Here is a 21,428-nt window from a genome sequence, read left to right on the forward strand (position 1 = left end):
CTCACCCCCAAACCTTTGGATAAATGTGGAAGTGTGTGCTGTCCCAGGAGCTGTTGGTCTCACTGCTTCAGCTGTGAGAGGCTGAGAGGAGGCTCTCAGGGGTGTCCCTGAATTCTGGTACTTGAAAGAATCTAGATTTTGTTCTTCTAAGCTCACACAAAACTGGGTGTGTGTTATGGCAGGACCTGCCCCTGGGCTCCCTGTGATGGGGCAGGGAGGGAAGGGTTGTATTCTTGTCTTCTTCATGCTGCACAAGGCCAGAGAAGGCTCAGAAAGGGATTCTTTAAGTCTGTGAGAAAATACAACTGCAACAGGAGGAATTTTCTGTTTAAGCCAGTTTCTTTTTCAGAGTTTCTGTTGCTATAGCCACTTTATTCCAAGTAGAACTGCTGGAAAGGATGGAAATGGAAAAAAACCTGGCCAGTTCCTTGTTCACTCCGTGTGCAACAGGTGCAGTGTTCATTTGTGAGCATGGACTGAGCTGAATCTCCTTCCATGCCCAGAGAATGCCTGCAGGCAGCACCTTCCACGAGAACCTGGGATTTCTGTGTTTCATATTTCCTGGAAGGATGCCAAGCAGAATTTAATTGCTTGTGGTGAAATCTTTCTCTGTGGCTAGATAGGACATTGAATGCTTTTGAACTTCTAAATTGCCATGGGACGGCCTGATTTGGCACGGTTGTGTTTAATCTGCAGACAGATAATGAAAGATACTTCATCACACAGAGTTCTTTGATGCACTTCTTTGTTATATAGATACCAGGCTTAACTGGAGGGAGAGGAAGGGAGCTCCTGCAATAACACACACGTTTGTTTTTCTGTTTAGTAAATTTGACAGCTGTTTGGTTTGTCTTGTGTCTGCCCAGGAAACCACGTCTTGTCTCCTGGAGAGGCTGTTGGGAAAGGTCTAACGCCAGAAGCTGCGAAAGATCTCGGTCTCCCCGAAGGGATTGCAGTGGCAGCATCTCTCATTGATGCCCATGCTGGAGGACTAGGTACTCACTCATGGATTTACCATTCTTGGAGACAGGAATTGCTGAATTAATTTTAAAAAGTCGTTTTTCTCAGAGCTGGTTTTTATCCAGCCATTTGTTCTGATGCTATTCTTAAAAAAACCCCCAAAATCATCACAATAACTGCTAATACCCCAATCTGTTTCTAGAAAGGGGATATATCACTGTTACATGTATTTTCAGCTGGATTTGCAAATTGTTAATTTCTGCTAGTTCCACTTTTGACCGAAACACCATGGTGTTGGAATGCCAACATGCTGAGAGTTTGCATCTTCTGTTGCTCAAAACTTCGGGGATAGGCAAGAAAAATTTAAAAAACCCCAACATTCTGGGGGAGAGGTCTCATGTTTGAGGCTTGTTCATATTTAGGCTTCATATTCATTTTAGAAGTGATTCATGATTCAAAGCTTTAAGGCCTGGTGCTTTGTCTTTTTTTCAGCACAATATTCTGATGTTCAGCCCTGGTTCATCTTTTTCAAAATACATTTGATGAGGCTCAGCAAGTTCATTTTCTTACTATGCTGTTTGGCCTTATCTAAATACAGTCAATAACAAAGATTCAGTGTAACTTTTTCAGCAGGAAATTGAGGGTTTTTTAGTTTGCTGGTTTAGAAAACAGTCTTACCTCAGGAAGTTTCTGCGTTATTGAAACAGTACTCTTTAATGGAAATCTATTGCTCATCAGAGGATTTTTTTCTAGATCTAACTGAAATATGATGAGCTGCTAAACGACCAGTTTAGTTTCAAATGTTTTGGGCTGTTTTAAATTGCATTTGTCCTTCTAGAAACTGTGGCCTGGAACTTTTTAAATGTTTAAATGCCTTTACTTTGCTTCTGATAAGGTTAAGTAATCATGGAGATTGCTTTTCTTGCTACCTGGAAAGGATTAGATGTAGATCTGTCTGCAAAAAGGAAGACTGAGCTTCAGTGTCGTATTTGTAGGTGTGTTGTGACTGACTTAAAAATATGTGTCAGTTAGTATCCTGATTGCATAAAAGTGTGCTTAAAACTGTGTGCCCTGGCAATTCCGTGTTCTTGGAAAAGTATATAGTAATAATCTGACCCGAAAGAATGAACTTGCTGCAAAACTGGGTTGTCACAGAGCATGTGAAAGTGGCAGTGGAGGGTCCTTGTTTAACTGGCATCATTATGTGATACTGGATCCAGAGCACAAAAAGTTTGTCCATTAAGTTTCATGTGCTAAAATCAATCAGTTGAATTTCAAGAAGAACAGAGAGTAACTGTCTGTTCCTTGATACAGGCTTCTGTAAAGAAGCTCTGACATTAGAAATACTCAGTTACTGGCATCCCTCAGAGAAGGGCTTCAGTGGATAGAGACAGTCTGCTAATCCGAATATGTTTTCCCAGATGGCACCACAAACACCAGCAGACTCCTGAAATGATTGCCAGGAGGAGAAAAACAACATTCAGGTTGTCGTTAGAGAGAAGGGGGCATTACAGAGGGCAGTCAGGAAGGCAGTGGGAGAACCTGCATGGTAATCACACCACAGCTCAGTGCAGTCTGGGACAAGAGGAGGATTTACAGTGAAACTCATCCTTCTTGAATCTGGGAAGGGTAATAAATGTGTGGAAATGATGTGGAAACTTAGTAGAAAGGACAGTGAAAATGAAAAGATTTCGATAGTAAAAGTGATAGCAGGAGCAAAAGGAGAGTTGAAGAGTGCAAATATATGTAAAGAAAATATCCTGCAGGCTAAACAGGAATGACATGGTGGACATCTTGTTTTCAGTGTTAGTAACTTTTGATGCAGTTCAGATCTGCTTTTGGCTGGATGTGAAGTGGGTTTGGCTGGGCAGGTTCCTGAAGTTTATGAAGGCTTCAAAGTTTTGAGTACAATAAGGTAGAGATAAAGAATTATTTAGTGTGTATGTTTGAGGAGGTCGTGTGTGACTCCTGGATCACTCTATCTGATTCCTCTTATGGAAAAGTGAAGATCTAAGAGCCAAGATGTCTTACATTTTGACCTACTGTACCAATTTCAAAGAGTGTACAGATAAAACTCTGAGTATGGGAGGCCAGGCTTGTGGGACTGGCCTCATAAAAATACTGTTTACATTGCACCTTTTCAAAAGGCATCAGCATTGTTTCAACAAAAGTAGATGATTTATGGTGCAGTGTTTAAAATACCGTGGCACTGTGGAAGAGATCCAGAAGTACACATTGCTAAGCACTGCCTGCATTCCTAAAAATCTCTCCTCTATTCTGTGTGGTGCACAGACTTCTTGTTCCCAGTCTCTGATTTTGAGTCTGCCTCAGACAACGAAAAATTCCACCTAAGCTAAAGGTGAAAGTTACTTATAACAACAATTATATAACTTCTAGCTGATATTCCAGACTTTTTTGTTGTCTGACTTTAATTAGTCACAGAGGAAGACTCTAACAATTCTAAACACTGGTGAAACCACTGACTAAAATTCCAAAAAGGGCCATAATTCCTGTTATGCAAAACGCATATTTTCTTAGCAATTAGAAAGATCTTTTCAGTTTTATATTGTTTATGAAAATACATTTGCAACATATGCTGACTATTTAGTTTAATAGATTTCTTCCCTCTCAAGTATGAACAGTATTTTTAACTCAAGAAATTCTAATACAGTGTTGCTTAGTACAGGAATTTGCCTTGTAGACAACCCTATCCAAAATTCTTAATATGCACTCATCATGTTGGAGCAGTGAAAAATAAAGCATGAGTTGAAGCCTTACTTTTAGCTTTTTGTTGTTCCTAACTCTCTTTATGGCAGCTGTGCTACTTCATAGTTACAAGTCAGTTTGGTTAAAGGGACATGAGGATGGATTTTTTAAGAGTTTAAAATTTTAACCCCTAATTTGCTGATTATTTAGATGACTCCCAACCGTGGTAACACCAGGATAACCACGATGATCTCAGTAAGACAAACCCCAGCAGACTGATTTGATAACAGAATGTTGCAGTGGTGGCCTAAACAAGAGGGTGTTAATGAAATGTAGGATATGAACCAGCCCTAATACTTGGCATCTTTCACTGTGTCCAGCAAATGTTTTCCTGATCCTTCTACAGGGAGGAGAAAGGGGGGTTTTTTAGCAGGATTGACAAACTGGTCTCCAGATTGAGCTTTGCAGATGCAAATGCACAGTCTGGTCACCAGTTTGCCAGCTGAAAAGCCATGTTTAAGAAAACAAAAGACCAATATAAAAATGTTACTAGTTGGCTGCTGCATTTTGCTGGGTGCAGCACAATGTGATGCCAGGATGCAGCATGGGAGAGGAGGAGGAGAAGGTGGATTCCCTCTGTAGCCTCTCCTGAAGTGAATCAAGCAGGATGGGATGTGTTCTGAGGCTTTCCCTGGCACTTCCTGGGTGTATTTTCTGCTGCAGGCTGGGTGTTGCTGACTTTGTGCTGCATCCTGTGCTATGCTGCACACAGAGCCAAGCTCAGTTCCTCAAAGAGGAGGGATAATCTGCCTTTAGATGGTCCCGACATGGACACAACAGCAGCAGCAGTGAAGACAACAAAGCTGGCAGCCTTCCAGTCTCCTGCCAAGTTACCCCTTTCTCCAACTCATCCCCTGACAAAACACATAAACTGTGAACAAATAAACACATCTGCAGCCTGCCACTACAGCAGAGCACTTTTATTCTGCATGTCAGTGAACTACCTAAGAGAATAAATGTCAGGTTCTAGGCAAAATAACACTTAAAAATTATGATGATAGACATGAATGTAGAAGAAATCATCTTGGGTTCTTATATCTGGAATAAATATTTTAATCTGATGGATAAAATTGTTTTCTTTGTTGACTAAGTAGACTTTCTTGATTAGTGGCAGTGGTGTGAGATACTCAGCAATTATTTGAGTGCAGGGGAAAGGTCTGTTTGGTGAGGGGTGGCTTGTTCTTCTTTAACAGAGAATTTTAATTTTACTTTAATAGGAGTAATTGGAGCAGATGTGAAAGGACATAACCTTCCATGTGAGAACCAGCCGATTACATCCCGAGTCGCTATGATCTGTGGAACATCTTCATGCCACATGGGGGTAGGTTGTATGTGTCATCCTAATTTGTGCAGAATTTACTAACTTATGTTTTTGAAGGGAAAATTGACCTTTGTCCTTCTCACCCACTTCTTTTTTCCCTTGAATTTTTTTCTGGTAACTCTATCTTTACCTTTGGATATTAATTATAAATTACCGTGCATTTGCTATTAAGCAAGAACTTTAATAGTAGTAGAAATCAATACTGAAAAATGACATGGAAAGTAAAATCCATGATGCCAGAGTGGCTTAAAGAGCAGCCTGAAATCTGAGCCAAAGCCTGAGCCTGAGTTATCTGTGACAAGCCTGTCACTAATGTGTTACAGAAGAGCGTCTTTGGAGAAGGAGGGCACGTTTTCAGGCACAGCCCTGCTCCCCCACCTCTTCCCTTAATCAATATAAATCCTTCTCCCTCTGCAAATTGCCATGGTGTATGGAATTATGAGACATCATGACTAAAAAGAAAGAAAACCCCCCAATAAGCAGTTTTCACTTTGCTAATTTTTCTCAGTGAATTAATACAAAAGCTTTTTCTGAGATTGCAATTAAAATTTAGTGTCTGCTTTTGAAATTTATACTGTTTTAAAATGCATGAGTCTGAGAGCATTCCATTTAGATAAGTACCCTTTTCTGCCACATTTTTTATTTAAAACTCATTTTGGTCTTAAATTTAGACTGATTAGAACTTGGATTTTTCCAAAAGGAGCAAATGGCACTGGGAGTGCTAGAGGTGTTGGAGAGGACTGACATGCTTCATGGAGAAAGCTCCAGGAGAGAGAAAAAAAAAAAGGAGGCTGATAATAAAACATCAGGCTTAACAATAAGTTGTCTCTGTAGTAACAGCATGAATCCATGGTGATCTTGAGCATGAACAAATGGTGATCTTGTCACATGGATTGTCGTTCAGCAAAGCATTTTAGCACATGATTGAATTTAAAGACGTGAATAATCCCACTATTGTGAAGCACAACATTGAGCTTAAATCCTGTAGACCAACTGTGGAATATATTTTGGTTCCTTCCTAAACAAAAGTTTCAAGCTTCAAACTCCATCACTCTTGGATTGCTCTGTCTTTGAAAAATTCCCCTGGTACCTGTCTGTCTGTGATAGGGCAGGTGGGGCACCCTGGGAGAAGAAGTCACCCTTCAAGCTCTGCCAGTGCTTTCATTATTTCCAGGTTTTTTGATGGAGGTTTCTGCCCTTTCAGTAGAAGCTGTTTGAGTGAACTTTTCCTAACCTGTTTCATTTAGCTGAGTTAGTTTAAATTGTTAAAACGAGTTAATAGAGACATGGTACTGGACTGCAGTGAGCTGAGGAGCTCATAGGCAGCTTCCCCCAAAGGTCTAAGGGCAATGTTGGGTAGCTGGCAGTAGGCCAGCTGGCTCTGGCTCATTCCTTTAGTACAACCAGCCCTGGAGGAGGAGATGTGTGTGGTTATTTATTAATTTTTAATATTTGTACATTGGTAAGTTCTAACGTAGACTCAGTTCACAACTGTAGATTGTTTGACTTCCCAACTAGAGCACAGCACATCAATATTCACACGTTTTGTGTGCACACTCCACAACCATGAGAGTCGTGGCTCCATTAAATATGCTAATGTAGCAAACGGGATGTGATAAAGTCCATGTTGATGTTCTGTCGTCAAAGCAGCCCCGAAGGCTGATGCAGACTGCACGAGGCAGAACTTTGAGGCAGAACCTTTTAAGGCTTTTAATCACTTCAGTGCAAATTCAGGAATAGGTGCTTGTGCAGATTTTGCTAGATGTAAGTAGATTTCTGCTTAAATCTACCTACTCAGCATTTTATAATCATTTCCTTAACTGCCTGCCTTCACTCATCTGCACAGGGAGGGGTATAACAATCTCTAGCCAGCAGACAATGAGCAAATTCTAAACTCCTCTGGATCTAATCTGTGAAAGGATTTTAGTTTTCTGTTCTTTTATCTATTACCTGCACAGGCTGCATGAAGTGAACATGGAGCACACAGAGCAGTTGTATTTGTGTTTTAATGAGACTTATATGCAGCTGCATTTGGCCGAAATTAGCTGTTCCTTTTTTTAATTAGGGCTATAAAATGAAAGTATATTATACTTGTGTTTTGATAGAAATATATATTTTCTCTCTCTGTGTGCACCAAGGGACCCCGAGGGCTACAGAGATTAATCATCGAGTTTAATTTAATGCAGTGGGAGAGAGACCTGTGTGGTCAGGCGGGCATTAAAAAGTGCCTTTGATGTGCCTCAGGTGCACTGAGCCCCAGTGAGCCAGCAACAATAATACCTTTGTGAGATGATCAGAGACGAGAGAGGGAGAAAATGGCCTGTGTGGAAACTCAAGGCCGTCCTTTGTTGTGGTTCTGGCAAACGAAGGAGCCAACTGTCAGGAGAAATTCAGCAAACAGAAAGCAGGGGGAAAGGACGGCTGAGTTTCTTTCAAGGGGCCATAACAGGAAACTGTTCAAAATCATCTGCCATGCCTTTCTTTTCCACCCCTTCCTCCTCCTCTGGTCAGGGCAGAGGGACAGCTCTTGGTATATGTGTGTTGGTACAGTAGTTCCATTCTCTAGTCCAAGTACTCCATGAGTCAGAGGAGCAGGTAATGCTTGAACACAGCATTTACTTTAAACTTCCAGAGAAACTGCTCCTCGACCCAGTTTTCATTACCTCCAGGACTCTAGAGATCTTAAACAAAAGACTTTACTAATCATGCCTTTGATATTTTAGAAAGTACAAATGTGGAACCTAATTTTACTCATGGCTATAAGAGTATAATTTGTGGTGGAGCTACCATTTTTAAGTGAGGATACACTTTTGGAATTAACCACTGAGTTTGGGGTAATCAGATACACACAGAGACTTTTGTGTTTCTGTTGAATAGCTCACGAAAGCAGCAAAATGCATGTTGTAGTGGTTATTGACCCCAGCCCAGGTCTGAGCTGTTGGTTGCTGAAAGTCACAGCCACCTCAGGGCTCATCCATTATCCATGAGGAAAAAGAAAAGAAAAGATGGTTTTCTGAATATTTTTGGACAGTTATGCATTTTACATGATTCTTTGCTGCCTCCTTTGCCCTAGCAAAAGTCATGGGTAGAATTTGCATTTGGAATGGCAAATAAGCTCTTCTTCCACTTGTGAAGGATTGTCCCTTTGTTTGGGGCTGGGATTCATCCCTGCAGGTTTGATCCTTTGTGCCCAAGGGTATTCCCTGACTTCCCTGGTGGGTTGCCACTGCCATCGTGCTTTGCAGGCAGAGGCTCCGAGCTCCAGCACCCACACGTGGCTTTGGAACTTTCAGGAGCCTTTCCCTGTGTAGCCATGGCGACTACACAAAATGTGTGAGTAGTTTTTTCCCAGCAAAATCACAGCAGGTTTGAGGCACTGAAACAGGAGCTTGCCTGTTATTCCTAACTTGCAGTTTGCATGGGTCTAACAGACATGCCCCAACTTCTGGGAATAAGGTAATTGGCTTCCCTAAAAGCCTGTCTTCCTGCCAGTGTCTTAGGGTTTTATGGGGTATTTTAAAGGTTTCAAAAATTATTTTTCTTCTGAAACCTTTATGTGATTGGGAGGATTTCAGGCAGAGATTTCTGTATTGCCATGTCCCAGTCCTGGACACAAGCATGCTTTTGCAGGGCAAAGTTGTACCATCATGAAAATATTTGTTGCTCCAGCACCTTTTTTGATTCCTAGCTGAAGAAAGTAGCCAGAGCAGATTCCAATGGGAACATTCTCTGGCCTAATTTCAGCTTATTGATGGGGGGAGTCTGAATTGGCTGGCATTTTGAGTCCCAGATGCACAAGGTTTTGTTCCTTCATGTCCAGAGTCTCTGATATTTTTTTTTCTGTCTTCATTTGGTGATGTGGTCTGTGTTCTTCTTCAGTCATTCCTTCTTTATCAGTTCTCTGTACTCAACACCTCGTTTTGGGGATTGTCAAGGAGTCTCTTCAAGTTTAGATGTAATCTCTTCTTTTGCATCTGTTTTTGTTACTTCTGTGACTCTTGGCATTAGGAACGGACTCACCTGGCTTGCTGCACAATTCTTTTTTCCCTGGGTGATAATGTGGATGTGGTTCGAACTGTATAAGTTAGTCACTTTTTTATTTTTTAAACTGGAGAGGCACAAGTAATTTATCTTCTACCTTTTCAGATTTAATACATGAACTAAAAGAGCAACTACATGAACAGCAAAATGCGCAGATCATTTTGCTGTCCCAATGTTTACTATGGATTATTTCAGGAAAAATATCCCATTCTCTCTTTCACTAAGCCTGACTAGACTTTGAGTGTTTTCTGCTAAAGGAACTCCAGCCCAATTTGCTTATTCTAAATTTGTTCATTTGATTCTCGTGATGACTGGCAAACACAATAGAGCTTCTTTGCTCCACAATATCCGCCCGAGCTGCCAGCTTTGTTCACACAAATAGAGTGTAAAGCACGTTTCCACTCCCAGAGCATGCACAGTACGTGTCCTTTGCAGTACATCCTGGAGAGGAGACAGCAGAGACATGCTGGCTCAAAGTGTTCTCAGAGCCTGATCTCTAATCTCAGTGGGAGCCAGACCAGCAAGTGGATTCAGTATATTTTGGCTCTGATACGAGAGTCTCCTCTTCAGAACATGCCACGTTGTTAAAGCAGCAGCCTTTGGAGTAATCACTGCACACACAGGGACTCCTCAGCTGCTCGAAGCGATGTGTGAAGAGGGGAGAGCTTGCAGGGACGAAGGCTGGTGCCTGCTGTGCCAGCTCCGGGCAGTGCGGTGGGATGGCACCGCGGGCGAGCCTCGCACGCTCCCCCCGCCGCTCAGGCATCCCTGACTCGGAACGTGCGGTCTCCGGGGGGACAGGGCAGGAGCCCAGGGCAGCACAGCCCCTGCCAGCTGGCTGCGACCCAGCCTTTAGCAAAGGCAGCAATTTGTCCTTCTCCTGACCAGGGGAAAGGCGCTGGGTGTGGGAGGGTCAGGCGAGCGGGAGAAGGGGCAGAAATGCAGGAGGGAAAAAATAAAACCAAAAGCAGACCTAGTGAGGCTGGGGCAGCCTGGGCAAGTTTGGGAAATTATCTTTGTGAGCTTTATGAAATTGATAAGCGCCTGCCCTCTTGCTTTTTAAATATTCCTCTCTCCTGTAAAGCCTGTTCTGCACATGAGACACAGAGCCAGAGTCTTTGGAGTGGGAGAAAGAACTGAGTGTCGCAGGAGCCTCTCCCTCTCCCTGTCCTCATTCGGCACAGTTCTGCTGCCTCCTATATTGCATTTGGCAGCAGTCATGGTGCTGACTTCCCAGCTAATGAAGATGTTTTACATTTAGGGAAGGCTGCATAAAATGAAAACCACATTTACTTCACGACCGTTGTTGCAGGTTGCCTGTCCTTAGTGTACACAGATTTAGGCTTATGTAGAAAAGGTCACAGAGCCTATTTAGGTGCCTTTTCAGCCAATGGCCTTAGAAGGGTTATAAATCCATAAAATTGCCACCTTCTTTTACTTGTCCCTCAAAGAACTCCTCCACACCCTTTTTAATGAAACTCCCTCGTTCCATGTTCTAGCATCCTCGGTTTCAAAAAGAAACAAACACAACTGTAATATCCCCTTTGCTGGCATTAATTTGCCATTGTATGCTTTGCTTGCTTTGTTTTGTTTTTGAAAAGCAAGAAGTAAAATATTTCTGCTAGCAGGGCATATAAAAGATTGTTGCTTTTCTGACCTCCCTATTATATTAATAAAAGCTAGGAAGACTTCAGTAGTGGTGGGAGATCATGTGCAGGCAGCGTCCAAAACCCAAAGCACTTACTTGCAGAACTGGTAAACCACAAAGCTTAAGATCTTGAAATGTAAATAGGAAGTTGGAGAGTTTACTTTAGAGCCAGCAGTGGTGAGTCTGTACAATGTTTATTTCTGCTTGCCTCCCAGCCTTTCCTAAAGCTTGGCAGAGATGAAAGAGAGGCTTTCTCAGTGAGTTATTAAAAGTTTTTGTTATGAGCAAGATTCCTTTGTTCCTGGCCTGGCATAATTCAAAGCTCAGGTATGCCTTGGTGACGGGGAGAATGGGACATTCCTATTTAGCATATACCTGTCCAGAGACATCAAAGTTTTGTACCCCAGTGCTTTGCTGGCAATCAACCTGTGCAGGGGAATGTCTCTGAAAGCAATTTAATCTCTATTGTACATAAACTAGATAATGCTTAGTAACATTCCCACAAAACTGTACACTCAGCTCTCCTTGCCTTTGGTGAACAGATCAGTTGAGTTCAAAGACTCAAAGAGCAGATGTGGACAGAGAGAAGGCTTTGAAAAATGCTCTGCTTGGAGAACCATGAAGGCTGATACTCAAGAGGCGACTCACTGGCATTAGTGGAAACTTTGAACATTCCACTCACAACACACTCGGTGCTTTCCATGCTGTGGTTAAGTGCAAACTGCCCTGTGTGACACAGAGGAGCAGGGTGTTGGATTTAGGGTACTGAGCCTTTGGAATACTTGCCCAGAGAAGCTGTGGCTGCCCCATCCCTGGAAGTGTCCAAGACCAGGTTGGACAAGGTTGCTTGGAGCAACCTGGGATAGTGGAAGGTGTCCCTGCCCATGGCAGGAGGTGGAACTGGGTGGTCTTTAAGGTCCCTTCCAACCCAAACCATTCTGTGATTCCACAGTTCTTCCTGCAGTGTCTGCTGTTGGGCTTTTCAGGTCTGACTGCTAGCAGGGCTCCTCTCTTGTTCTTCACTCCTTTCCCCATGTTTTGCCTTAGAAAGAGTGAGCAAGAGAGACTGAGCTTCTTACATTCCTATGTTGACACTACAAAGATTTAGCTGGTCTGGCTACTGGGAATATTGGGCTGCCTAATTTGGGCGTCTCTGCTTAAAGCAGTGTGGGATTGAAGGTTACCTGTTATTAGATCAAGCCCTCAAGCCACCTTGCTCCCTCATTTCTTAACTGTAACAGCTGTATATTTTAATAGGATGTGGGGCATTTTGCTGCTTTTGTTGTAGGAAGGAGGTTGTATTCTGGATTATGTGATTCTGGGAAAGTTGTAAATTTGTCTTTCATCACTGATGTTCACATGACAGCATCACTCCATTGTAGGGGACAGGACAAAGCAACTTACTTTTGGTTTGTTGTTTAAGTATCAGTATTCTAATTTTTGTTCGCAAAAGTCCATCAGCAGCAGCAGCCTATCATTGTAAGAAGATTTTCGGTTTTCCTTTCCTGTATTCTTCAGAGTGATGCTATCAGATCTGACAGGTGCAGCACCCCTATCAAGGCTGCAGAGTAGCCAAATCTGATCACTCCTCTCTAGACCCAGAAGGATGGATTAGCCTGAAGCCCAAAGTCTTGAGCAACCCCAGGTGTCTTCCTGGAGTGTTCTGCTCCAAGGAGAGCTGGATAGGGGATTTTTCTCAGATCACAAGCATAAGTATATATAATGAATGACCTTTCCAGATCCCTTGTCTCTCGTTTCTGTGAGTAGGCATGAGTTTACTGAACAGGCTGCTTGCTCTGCGTGTCTGGATCTCAGGGAGAACAAAAAGGACTCAAATTTTGTGCTCCTTTTCTTACAATAACTGTAAAAGAATAAAATATAAATTACATATGATAAGGGATATTCTTGGTCATCTCGTAGGTTGTTTCTGGGCCCTGGAACAACGAAATGGAATTTTCGAGGGAATACAATAATTGTATGAAAAGCAACTTAAGGGTTTTCTGTTTTAAAATTTTGGAATTTGCCTTATTTGCAATGAGGGTTGTGAAAACTGGGGTCAAAATCCCATATTTTGTTTAGTGAGTTGGTTTGCTCTATGATTCTGTCAGATGATTGCTTTTCTTTAGTTCCTCTACTTGCACTGTGAGCACAAAGCCGTGCAGACAAACATCTTTCCAATGCAAGGTGTGATACAAGAGTGCTGAGTATTAAGGGCTCCATGGTCAAGGGGGTAGAGATGCTGTGCTGTTTATTCCTCTTAACAGCAAAAGTTTCCCCACACAGACAAATTCCATCAGTCTTTGGGCATCAGGCCTCTTATTAAGGCTTTTCCCCTCCATTTCCAATTCTGTTCATTGTCTCATGAATCAGTAGTTCTTCATCTAAGTTCCTTGTTGCTATTCCAGCTGTGGATGGGGCAATATCTTGGATGGGGCAAGTTCTTTTAGGGAGAAAGTAAATCTCTTCTCATATAATCACTCTGGAAGCAAACTGGGGAGAAGCATTAACTGCTGCTTTTCTCCCAGTGTCAGCTGGGAATCACAGTTTATGCTGAGTTCATTGTTTATAGCTGTGGGTAAAGGCCTGAGGTCCTCTCTCACTGTTTACTCTGTCCTTGGGAATTTGTCTCAGTAAGTAAGGGCTGAATAAACACTGGGTAAGGTCCTCAGGATTTACCCATTTAGTTATTCAAATGTTTAAAAGTATGTTTTAAATAGTGTGTGAATGCATATCCCATATAATGTAAATCTGCTTCCAACTCCAGGGGTATTGCAGAGGATTTATTGAGCTGTAGGCATGATACTGTTGTTGGTAGTGGCCTTCACTGATGTAGAAGGAACACTTAGATAATGGGGAAAAAGGAAAATCTCTAAAATGAACTGTATTATGCAATAAATAAGAAAGTCCTTAAGGTATGTGGGCATCCAGCCATGGTGACAAGGACTGGGCCTGCCTGGAAATCCTCAGAGTTTGGCTGGGAGTCCTGGAGGGCTTTTCTCAGGTACCATTTAGGGGTAGAGTTTGTTTTGGTATTTGTGACACAGCTGTTCCATGTGCACAGTTCCCAACCTGAAAGGTTGGGATGAGGTCTTGGTAGTCTCCTAAAATAAGATCCTTCTGCAAGAAGTATCTAAAAGATGTTTGTTTAGGAACCAGAACTGAAGTTTAAAGGGCTGTGAGCTAAAGGAATAACTCTGAGACACTTAAAAAAGTCCAGTGTTCTTGTAAAAGACATGCACTGGTCTCTAAGTTGTCATTATAGTAAATTTATTTTCTAGTGCACAAATGGAGCTTTTGTTCATGAAAACTGAGAGGTGGGGTTTGTTTGCAGTACCAGTCACTTCTGAAGACTTGGTTTCTTGTGTTGGTTGAAAGTAAGAGCAGAAATTTGCTTGAACTTCATCTCACTGGAGGCTGGGAGGACATTTTTGTGAGAGTTATTATTGTATGTTCACGGTGTTCCTGTGATCTTCACTAAGCCACTTGTTACTGCCCACTGTTAACAACAGGTTAGAAGGCACTATGTGGCTTTTGGGGTTTGATTTTGTTTTTTAAACATGAGAAAAGTTAGTTCATACTGTGATGAGCTAAGTTAAATCCCTTAAAGCTCATCACAGCAGCAAATTGTAGTGTTATCAAGTGCATAGTTAAAATGGCCTGCAATTAGTTGTCTGTGCCGGAAGATTTATGATCTTCACACAAACTGGCATTTCATGACAGTGAATATCTATCATTGGAGCAGAAGTAAAAATAAATGGGTGGAATAAATGGTTGTAGCTCATTTGAGGCCCTGGATCCCCAGTGAACTATTGTTTTGAGAGGCACAGAAGTAACTGCTGTGAGTCATGGAGCAGCACTGCTGCAGAAGGGTCCAGAATAGCATTTCAGCAAGGACACAAGGAGAAGCCATGGGGTAACCAGACAACCTTTCAGTCCATTTATCAAAGCACTTGTAGTTCCTATTTCAAGGAAGGCGACGCAGTAAATATGAGCAAAAAAAAAAAAAAAAAGAAAAGGTTAATGTGTATATCTGTATCCAGACATTTCACTAAATAAAACAATAAAATAAATCAATGCAGAACTGTTAGTGCTTAAGTGCTTAGCAAAAAGCATCTGAATCCATCACAAATGTGGGCTTTTTTTTTTCTGTTTTGGATTTTGAAAACAAAATTTAACAGATTAAAGGTCTTTTTTTACCAATTTCTGAAAGAAACCTTGACCTTTGGGAATACAAAGAAAAGGATCATAGGCTACTGTGTGTCCATTGTGTACTTCCCCAAGCTGAAACATAAATAAGTTTAGTGTTAATGGATACTGATAAAAAGCAGAAGTAAATGGATGTGAACATTTAAGCTTGGAACAGTCAAAATTCATCTAATTTAAAGGGTTTGTTGCAAAGCTGAGCATTCAGTCAGGGTCCTTGACAAGACTTTTGAAGTTCTTGCATCTCTGATTGAGGCAGAAGGAAATGGTGGATGTTGACTGAGTCTGGACTGATTACCCCTGAATTCAATCCCATTTAACTTCTTCCAGAGCTGAAACTCTCAAGCTGTCCCAGGCTTAATTCCAGGTTTGCTTCCTGGAACAAACACAGGAGGTTAACCTCACACACAAGGAAGAAAAGCTTCACAGGGGTGCAGACTTTCTGTGGAGGACACCAGGGTTGTTTTTTTCTGTGTCCAGGGACAGCAAACCCAGGGACAGTTCCAGAAGCAGATGCTGTGCTTAGACTTGTCTGTGCTCCTGGAGACCCCTGTCATCAATGACTCTGAGTGACCTGATAATCTGACACTGCTCCTTAGACCCTCCTGGGCTCTCCTTGTGCTGATACAGAACTTGTTTGATCCCCCTGCTCCAGCCCCTCTCTGGGAATGATTCCCTGTTCTTGAGTCCAGTCTCAGCCATCTGATAGTGCCTCATGACACCTTTCGTTCTACAAAGCAAACTGCACCATTACTCTAGAAAGGAAACACATACATCTACGCCTCTGACCCTTTTTAGGCTATGACATTTTTTTGAAGATCATCTGTTAGATCCCGAGCTGATCCAGGACTTGCCTCTTCCTGACAGGAGTCTCAGCTTTCCAAGGTGGCAGAGCTCCCTAACCCCAAGCTGCTGTTCTCTTCCATCACGTGTGGGGTTTGTGACCCTGATTCACAGATATGATTCAGGGGTTTTTGATGCTTCATGGGTGAATTGCACCCACACGAGTGGAAACCTGACAGTCTGCTGCTCACAGTGGTTCAGGAAAGTCATGGTCGGGAGGTCGTTGGCAGAAGATCTCATAGAAGGTTGAGAACTTCGTGTCTATTCCACAGTATTGATTTTTATATTTCCCCTTTCTGGTTGTTTCTCTCAAAGGGGCTACAGGTGGCCTGGTAGGGTGGTTAGTTAATGCTCCTGATACAGGTACCATTAAGCCATGCTCCTCTTCTAGCTTGTGCTTTAAGTGGCCAACTTCCAAATGCTCATGTCCCATTACAGCTCCTGTCTTCTGGAAACAGCAGGTATAATTCAGCAAAGAACTGGAACAGGACTTGAGGAACACATTCAGACATGGCCCTCTCAACTTCTGTTTTATTAACATCTCACCATTTTTACTTAGATAATAGTAATGCAAACAAAATGAAGAGTGTTTTTTGCTTCCAGTGTAATTTTCATTTTTTTCCTGGTTTTATATTCTGCTTTTGAATTTAGAGGTTTGAGGACAAAGAGAGAAAGTCAAAAGTTTACAGTAGGAGAGGTAGGTACCAGTCTTGCACTCTATTGTCCCCTTGGGAAAATGGCAGGATTTAATAATGTGAAAAGTATTGTTCTATTTAAAACAAGTATCAATTGTCCAACTTGACTGGTTAATGTTTGAAGCTGATATCATTGCCAGCTTCTTTCATAAGACTTGTATTTAAAAAAAAAGCAAAAATAAGTTTTTAAAATCCTTTTGTGCGATCGTGAAATAAGAGTAGGGGCAGCTGAAGAAATGGACTGGGTAATCTATAGTGAGTATTTGTAGCATGTCAGCAACTCCCCAGCAGCACTCCTGGCCCTGGTTTCCTGTGGAATGTGCCAGGTCCCTGGGATCTGTCACACCATACACCACAGAGAGATGATGAGTAGAGGTGGTTTTGCTGGGCAACTGACCTCCAAGTTTTGCCCATAATAATTTATTCATGTGGCTGTACCCTAAGACATTCTAATACCAAACATACCTTGGGCTGAAAATTGATGCAGCCTATTGGAAAAAATACCCACAGCCAGCTCAGATGAAGAGGCTAGACCTGGCTGCTGCCTGACAATGGGCCTCAGGAGGTGCAGGGGGTCTGGGCTCTGTTGAGGACAGCAGTGAGTTGGTTCAGCCCCAGAGCATCCACTGTCAGAAGCTTTTCTCAGATATATAGCTTCAAACTAGTTTTAGTTTCTCCAGAAAAGCTGTTCATACAAGTGCAGCCTGTGACCTCTTTATTCCCTGCCTGATCTGTTGCATTTTTAAAATACTGCTGAGTAAAACAGAAGTGGTTTTGGTTTTTGCTAAATGTGATTTTTTTTTTTTGTTGTAGTCAGTTTTAAACAACATTTTAATTGATGTGTTCTAACTGTTTTAAGAACCAGTACCTTCTTCCTCTTCTCCTGCTTCTGTTCCTCCTCCTTCTTCTCTTTTTCTTTCTCCTTCCCTTCTGCTGGTCTAGATGAATTCCTCTTTATACCAATAAATATAAACTCAGTACAAGTTGACTAATATTATTCTGAGTCCACCTATTCTTTTATTAAAAATTGTAAGTTTTAATTTTTTTTCAAATACCTTTCCTTATTTAGCCTTGAAAAAAATCTAACTGTGCAAATGTTTAATAAACTCAGTGAAGTTTTACTGAAAGTATTAGTTCTTGTTAGATACAAAGCTGGGTTGTGCAGTATATAGTCCCAATGTATAACTCACCTGAAATATTTTCAGAGATGAAGCAATCAAGTTGCCCTGGGAGTGTGGTTTCTTTACTGCACATTAATCACATACCTGGTTTGGTCTCTAGTTTGTAGACCAGTTAATGTTTTATGGAGAATTCAGAAAATGAGAAATAGTTCTGCATGTGTGTCATCCACATTTTGCTGCCCTTCCCACACAGGTTACTACTTGGAGTAAGAGGTAACAGTGGTCTCTAGGAATTCATTTGTGTCTCCTAGTTTTACTGAGAGTTTTGTCTGGGAAATAATTACAAAGGGGATTGAACTTCCCAGGTCTCTGTGGCACAGCCTTGGCAATAAGTGATGAGGTGCGTACTCAGTGAGGCATTTATGAAAGTGTTTTGTATCCCCTAAGCCAGAATTCTTCAGCTCCCTGTAAACAGGTCACAAAATAATCCATGGATGGCTGTGCTCAGGCAGAACCCCAAAGTCCTCATTCCCTCTCTGTTGTTGTTGTCACTTGTGTAACTTCCATCCTTCCAGTGGGATAAAGTGAGCTCTGTGCAAAGATTTTTGTGGTCTGGTCTTAATATCAGTGCAGAATAAATCTGTCACTGAGGATGGCTCAGGGGATGCCAGCCTGTCACGTGGAGCAGAGCTGGTGACTTGCCCACCACAAGCTATGCAGCTGCATAGCAAACCCGTGATGGCCAGGGGACCTGAGCTTAAAATATAAGCAAATAAATTGCTGGCAGTATATGACCTGTAGGAATTGGAATATTAATACATTTTAATTTCCTTTGTGTCCTGAAGTGCATTTCTTATGTTCCAAGACCTTATTTTCTTAAATATATCTTACACCAGGCTAAAGGTAGAATATTGTTTTGTGTTTAATATGTAATTACTACTACTAATAGATATATTTTAAGAAGTTGACTTGGTGCACCATACATTTAACTTAGAAAATTGCCTCCAGAGTTATGGGGAAGCTTAGTTTTAAACCCATTTAGTGCTTGAGAAATAATGCCAGGGTGGCAATTTTAGAGTAGGCATCAGTTCACTGAAAACACAGTTTCATGCCCCAGCTCTGCCCAGTTTATATATATGTATATATATCTATATGCCACCAGAAAGTGCTGTTATTAAATCACACATTCAGTAGCTATTACTATGACCTAAGTTTGAACCAGAAACCTAGAAATGAAACATTCTTGGGTTTCCCTTTGAGTTCTTTCCTTTTTTTTTTTTATGAATCTCTTTCATTCTTTGTCAGAGAGTTGGGGTCGAGTAGCTCTCTAAGACCCATCTGTCAGCAGAAGCAAAATGATAGAGTTTTCTTAATACAGGATTTTATGCACTGGTGTAAAGCCTCTGAATTGAATGACTGTCAGTATTCTCAATCCACAGTCAGTCAGAAACTTTGAAAGTTAAAAGTCAGCAGAAAAGTTAATGAAAGTATTTGACTTGTCAATGATCAAAGTCCAGAACTGTAAAGAGCATTTATTAGTTGGTGACTGATACGGTGCTTTTCCTTGTTTCTTTCTCTGCTCTCTCCATTAATATCTTAGATCTTTTCTTCATACCTGTCTTAGCCTAACAAAAGCAGCTGTTATTCTGAATTTCTGGCTATAGAAGCTGATAAGTGAGGTGATTTTCAAACAAATTTTCTGACCTAGCTTCTCCTTAACAAATAATTACCTTAAAAAGTTTTGACTCTAATGTGACTTGACTCTGAAATTAGAATAAAGGATTAAAGTTGCTTTCATGGGAGTGAGTGTAAGTCAAGAACAGTCCCACAGAAATGTGATTTCCTGTGTCTGTGGCATATTGCAAGTAAATAGAGAATCTGATAGCGATACCAGAATGCTGCCACATATCAGAAGCTCGGTATTAGGAAGCAGAAATTAAAATGGTAGAAGATGGGTGTAGCAGTATATCTTTCTAACATAAAGACTTGCTTTTCAGGTAATAGCCAAATTCTCCAAATTCTCTGTCAGTGTTACTGAAGGAGTTTTAGTAAGCCTACACCAGCAACAGATGGTGTTAACTAGGGAAGAAAATTCTGCTGAAATTCATGCTTCCACAAAACTGCTCTCTCCAGCATGGCGTGTTTTATTTTATCTTGTCTCTGATTGCCGTAACATTTACATAAAGCTGAGGAGGAAACACAAGCATGTGCCTGATCATTATGGCTGGTCCAGGAAAACAAAGCTAAGTAAAACAAATGTCACAGTGCCACTTGCTCATTTGATGGCGTGGCTGGATGCCCAGGTGATGCTTGTCTGTGAAGGTCTGTGTTCTGTCTTGTCCTTGGATTCGGGGACAGTCCTGAAAGCTGAACTTGGGTTAAAGGCACTGGCTGCCCTGATTCACTCACATGAGCTGTGAATTGGCCTCTCCTGCTTTTTTCCAGGTAGACTTTTCTAACAGAAGTGGATTTTTTTGCCTGCCTTCGTTTTAAAGGGAGAGGCAAGTGGGAAGGACTAATCTAAATTAAATACATTACAGATCTCGTATTAGTGCCATTTAAGCAGGTCCTTTCTTACCTTACCTTAGTTTTATATAGCCTTTTATATTTTAAAAACATTTTTCATTTCTGTGGGCTGCCAGATGTGCTGCTGATACCTTCTGATCTTAGGTAGTTTGACATTGATTTTCCCAGCGCACGCCAGGGTTCAAGTCTGGCCTGTAACTCATCCAAATGATCTATTCATAACAAAAAGTGCCTTCTGGCAGTTGCACCACAGCTGAATATTGTTAAACTGAATTCATCCTTTCATTTGTTTCTGATTGCTCTATAATGTTTACATATCTTACATATTAGTATGATCTTTTATAAGGCACATGCTGAGGTTAAACCCACCCAGAGAGAACTTTATTTCCCTCTTCTTCCTTTCAGAAGGTGTGGAACTCTTTTTTCCCCTTCAAATGAGCAGGACTCTTGGAACTGCTCAGTTCTCATTTCACCCAAAATGATGGGGCTGAGCAAGTAGGAATGTGTGTGTTGGGGAGACAGGGAAAGGTGACATTTCCATGCACTAAAGGATTCCCCCCCATGCCCAGACAGAGTAACTGTGAAGTGGAATTGCATGTCTGGGTGTAATCCTTGTCTAAGTTGGCATCATCCCCCATGAGGGCAACAGTCTCTGTGTGAACACGTTCAGCTGAAATATTTATAGATGCAGCTTATGACTCAAAGTCTGAACAGGTTCAGATTCCTCTCATCTTCTGTCTTCAAATTCCTGCTGCATTAATTGTGCAGAGATCACTCTCACCTCTAGCAGAGGATATCCTCTCTGTGTTTCAGTTTCACTCTATATAGGAGATAATAACTGTTACTATGTCTCACAGTGGGAGTGTGTCACAGGAGGAATTTCAGTTAAATGGAAGGCAGAAAATCTTGGGCTCCCTTTGAATTTGTATTTTAACTTCCAGAGAAGGATGACATCTCTTATTTGCTTTAAAAACAAAAATCAATTGCCCATTAATCTGAAACACATGTTGTTTTTCTACTAAAAAGATTAAGGATTTTCTTAAGCTCATTAAAGGAAAAAAAAATAATGACATTGATCCTCCTATACCGCCATAAGAATGTCTGAAGGCAATTGAAAGCTGTAAAAGAGACGTGGTGTTAGTGTAACCAAAATAGCCCTGAATCTGGCAAATTGTGCTTTTCTTTTCTTCTGGGTTCTGCAGCAAACTTTGCACTGTTTCTCCAACCTTATGCCTCTGTCTAGTCATGTGTTTTAGTGGGATTGGGTGGGATGTATACTCAAACAGAATTAGGACTTTTTATTA

General features: G+C 41.5%; 1 protein-coding gene across 11 annotated transcripts in view; it reads left to right on the plus strand.

The window, feature by feature from the left end:
- The window catches only part of FGGY (FGGY carbohydrate kinase domain containing), a 254,334-nt gene that overhangs the window by 185,550 nt on the left and 47,356 nt on the right, over positions 1–21,428 (plus strand). For 10 of the 11 annotated variants that reach the window (XM_048313093.1, XM_048313094.1, XM_048313086.1 and 7 more), the window contains 2 exons: positions 867–995; positions 4,944–5,047. In XM_048313093.1, the coding sequence (XP_048169050.1) occupies positions 867–995; positions 4,944–5,047 (233 nt within the window). The remainder of the gene's footprint in view (positions 1–866; positions 996–4,943; positions 5,048–21,428) is intronic. The other variant, XM_048313092.1, reaches the window with a different exon arrangement.

Source organism: Corvus hawaiiensis, chromosome 9 (assembly GCF_020740725.1).
Source record: "Corvus hawaiiensis isolate bCorHaw1 chromosome 9, bCorHaw1.pri.cur, whole genome shotgun sequence".
Lineage (NCBI taxonomy): Eukaryota > Metazoa > Chordata > Aves > Passeriformes > Corvidae > Corvus > Corvus hawaiiensis.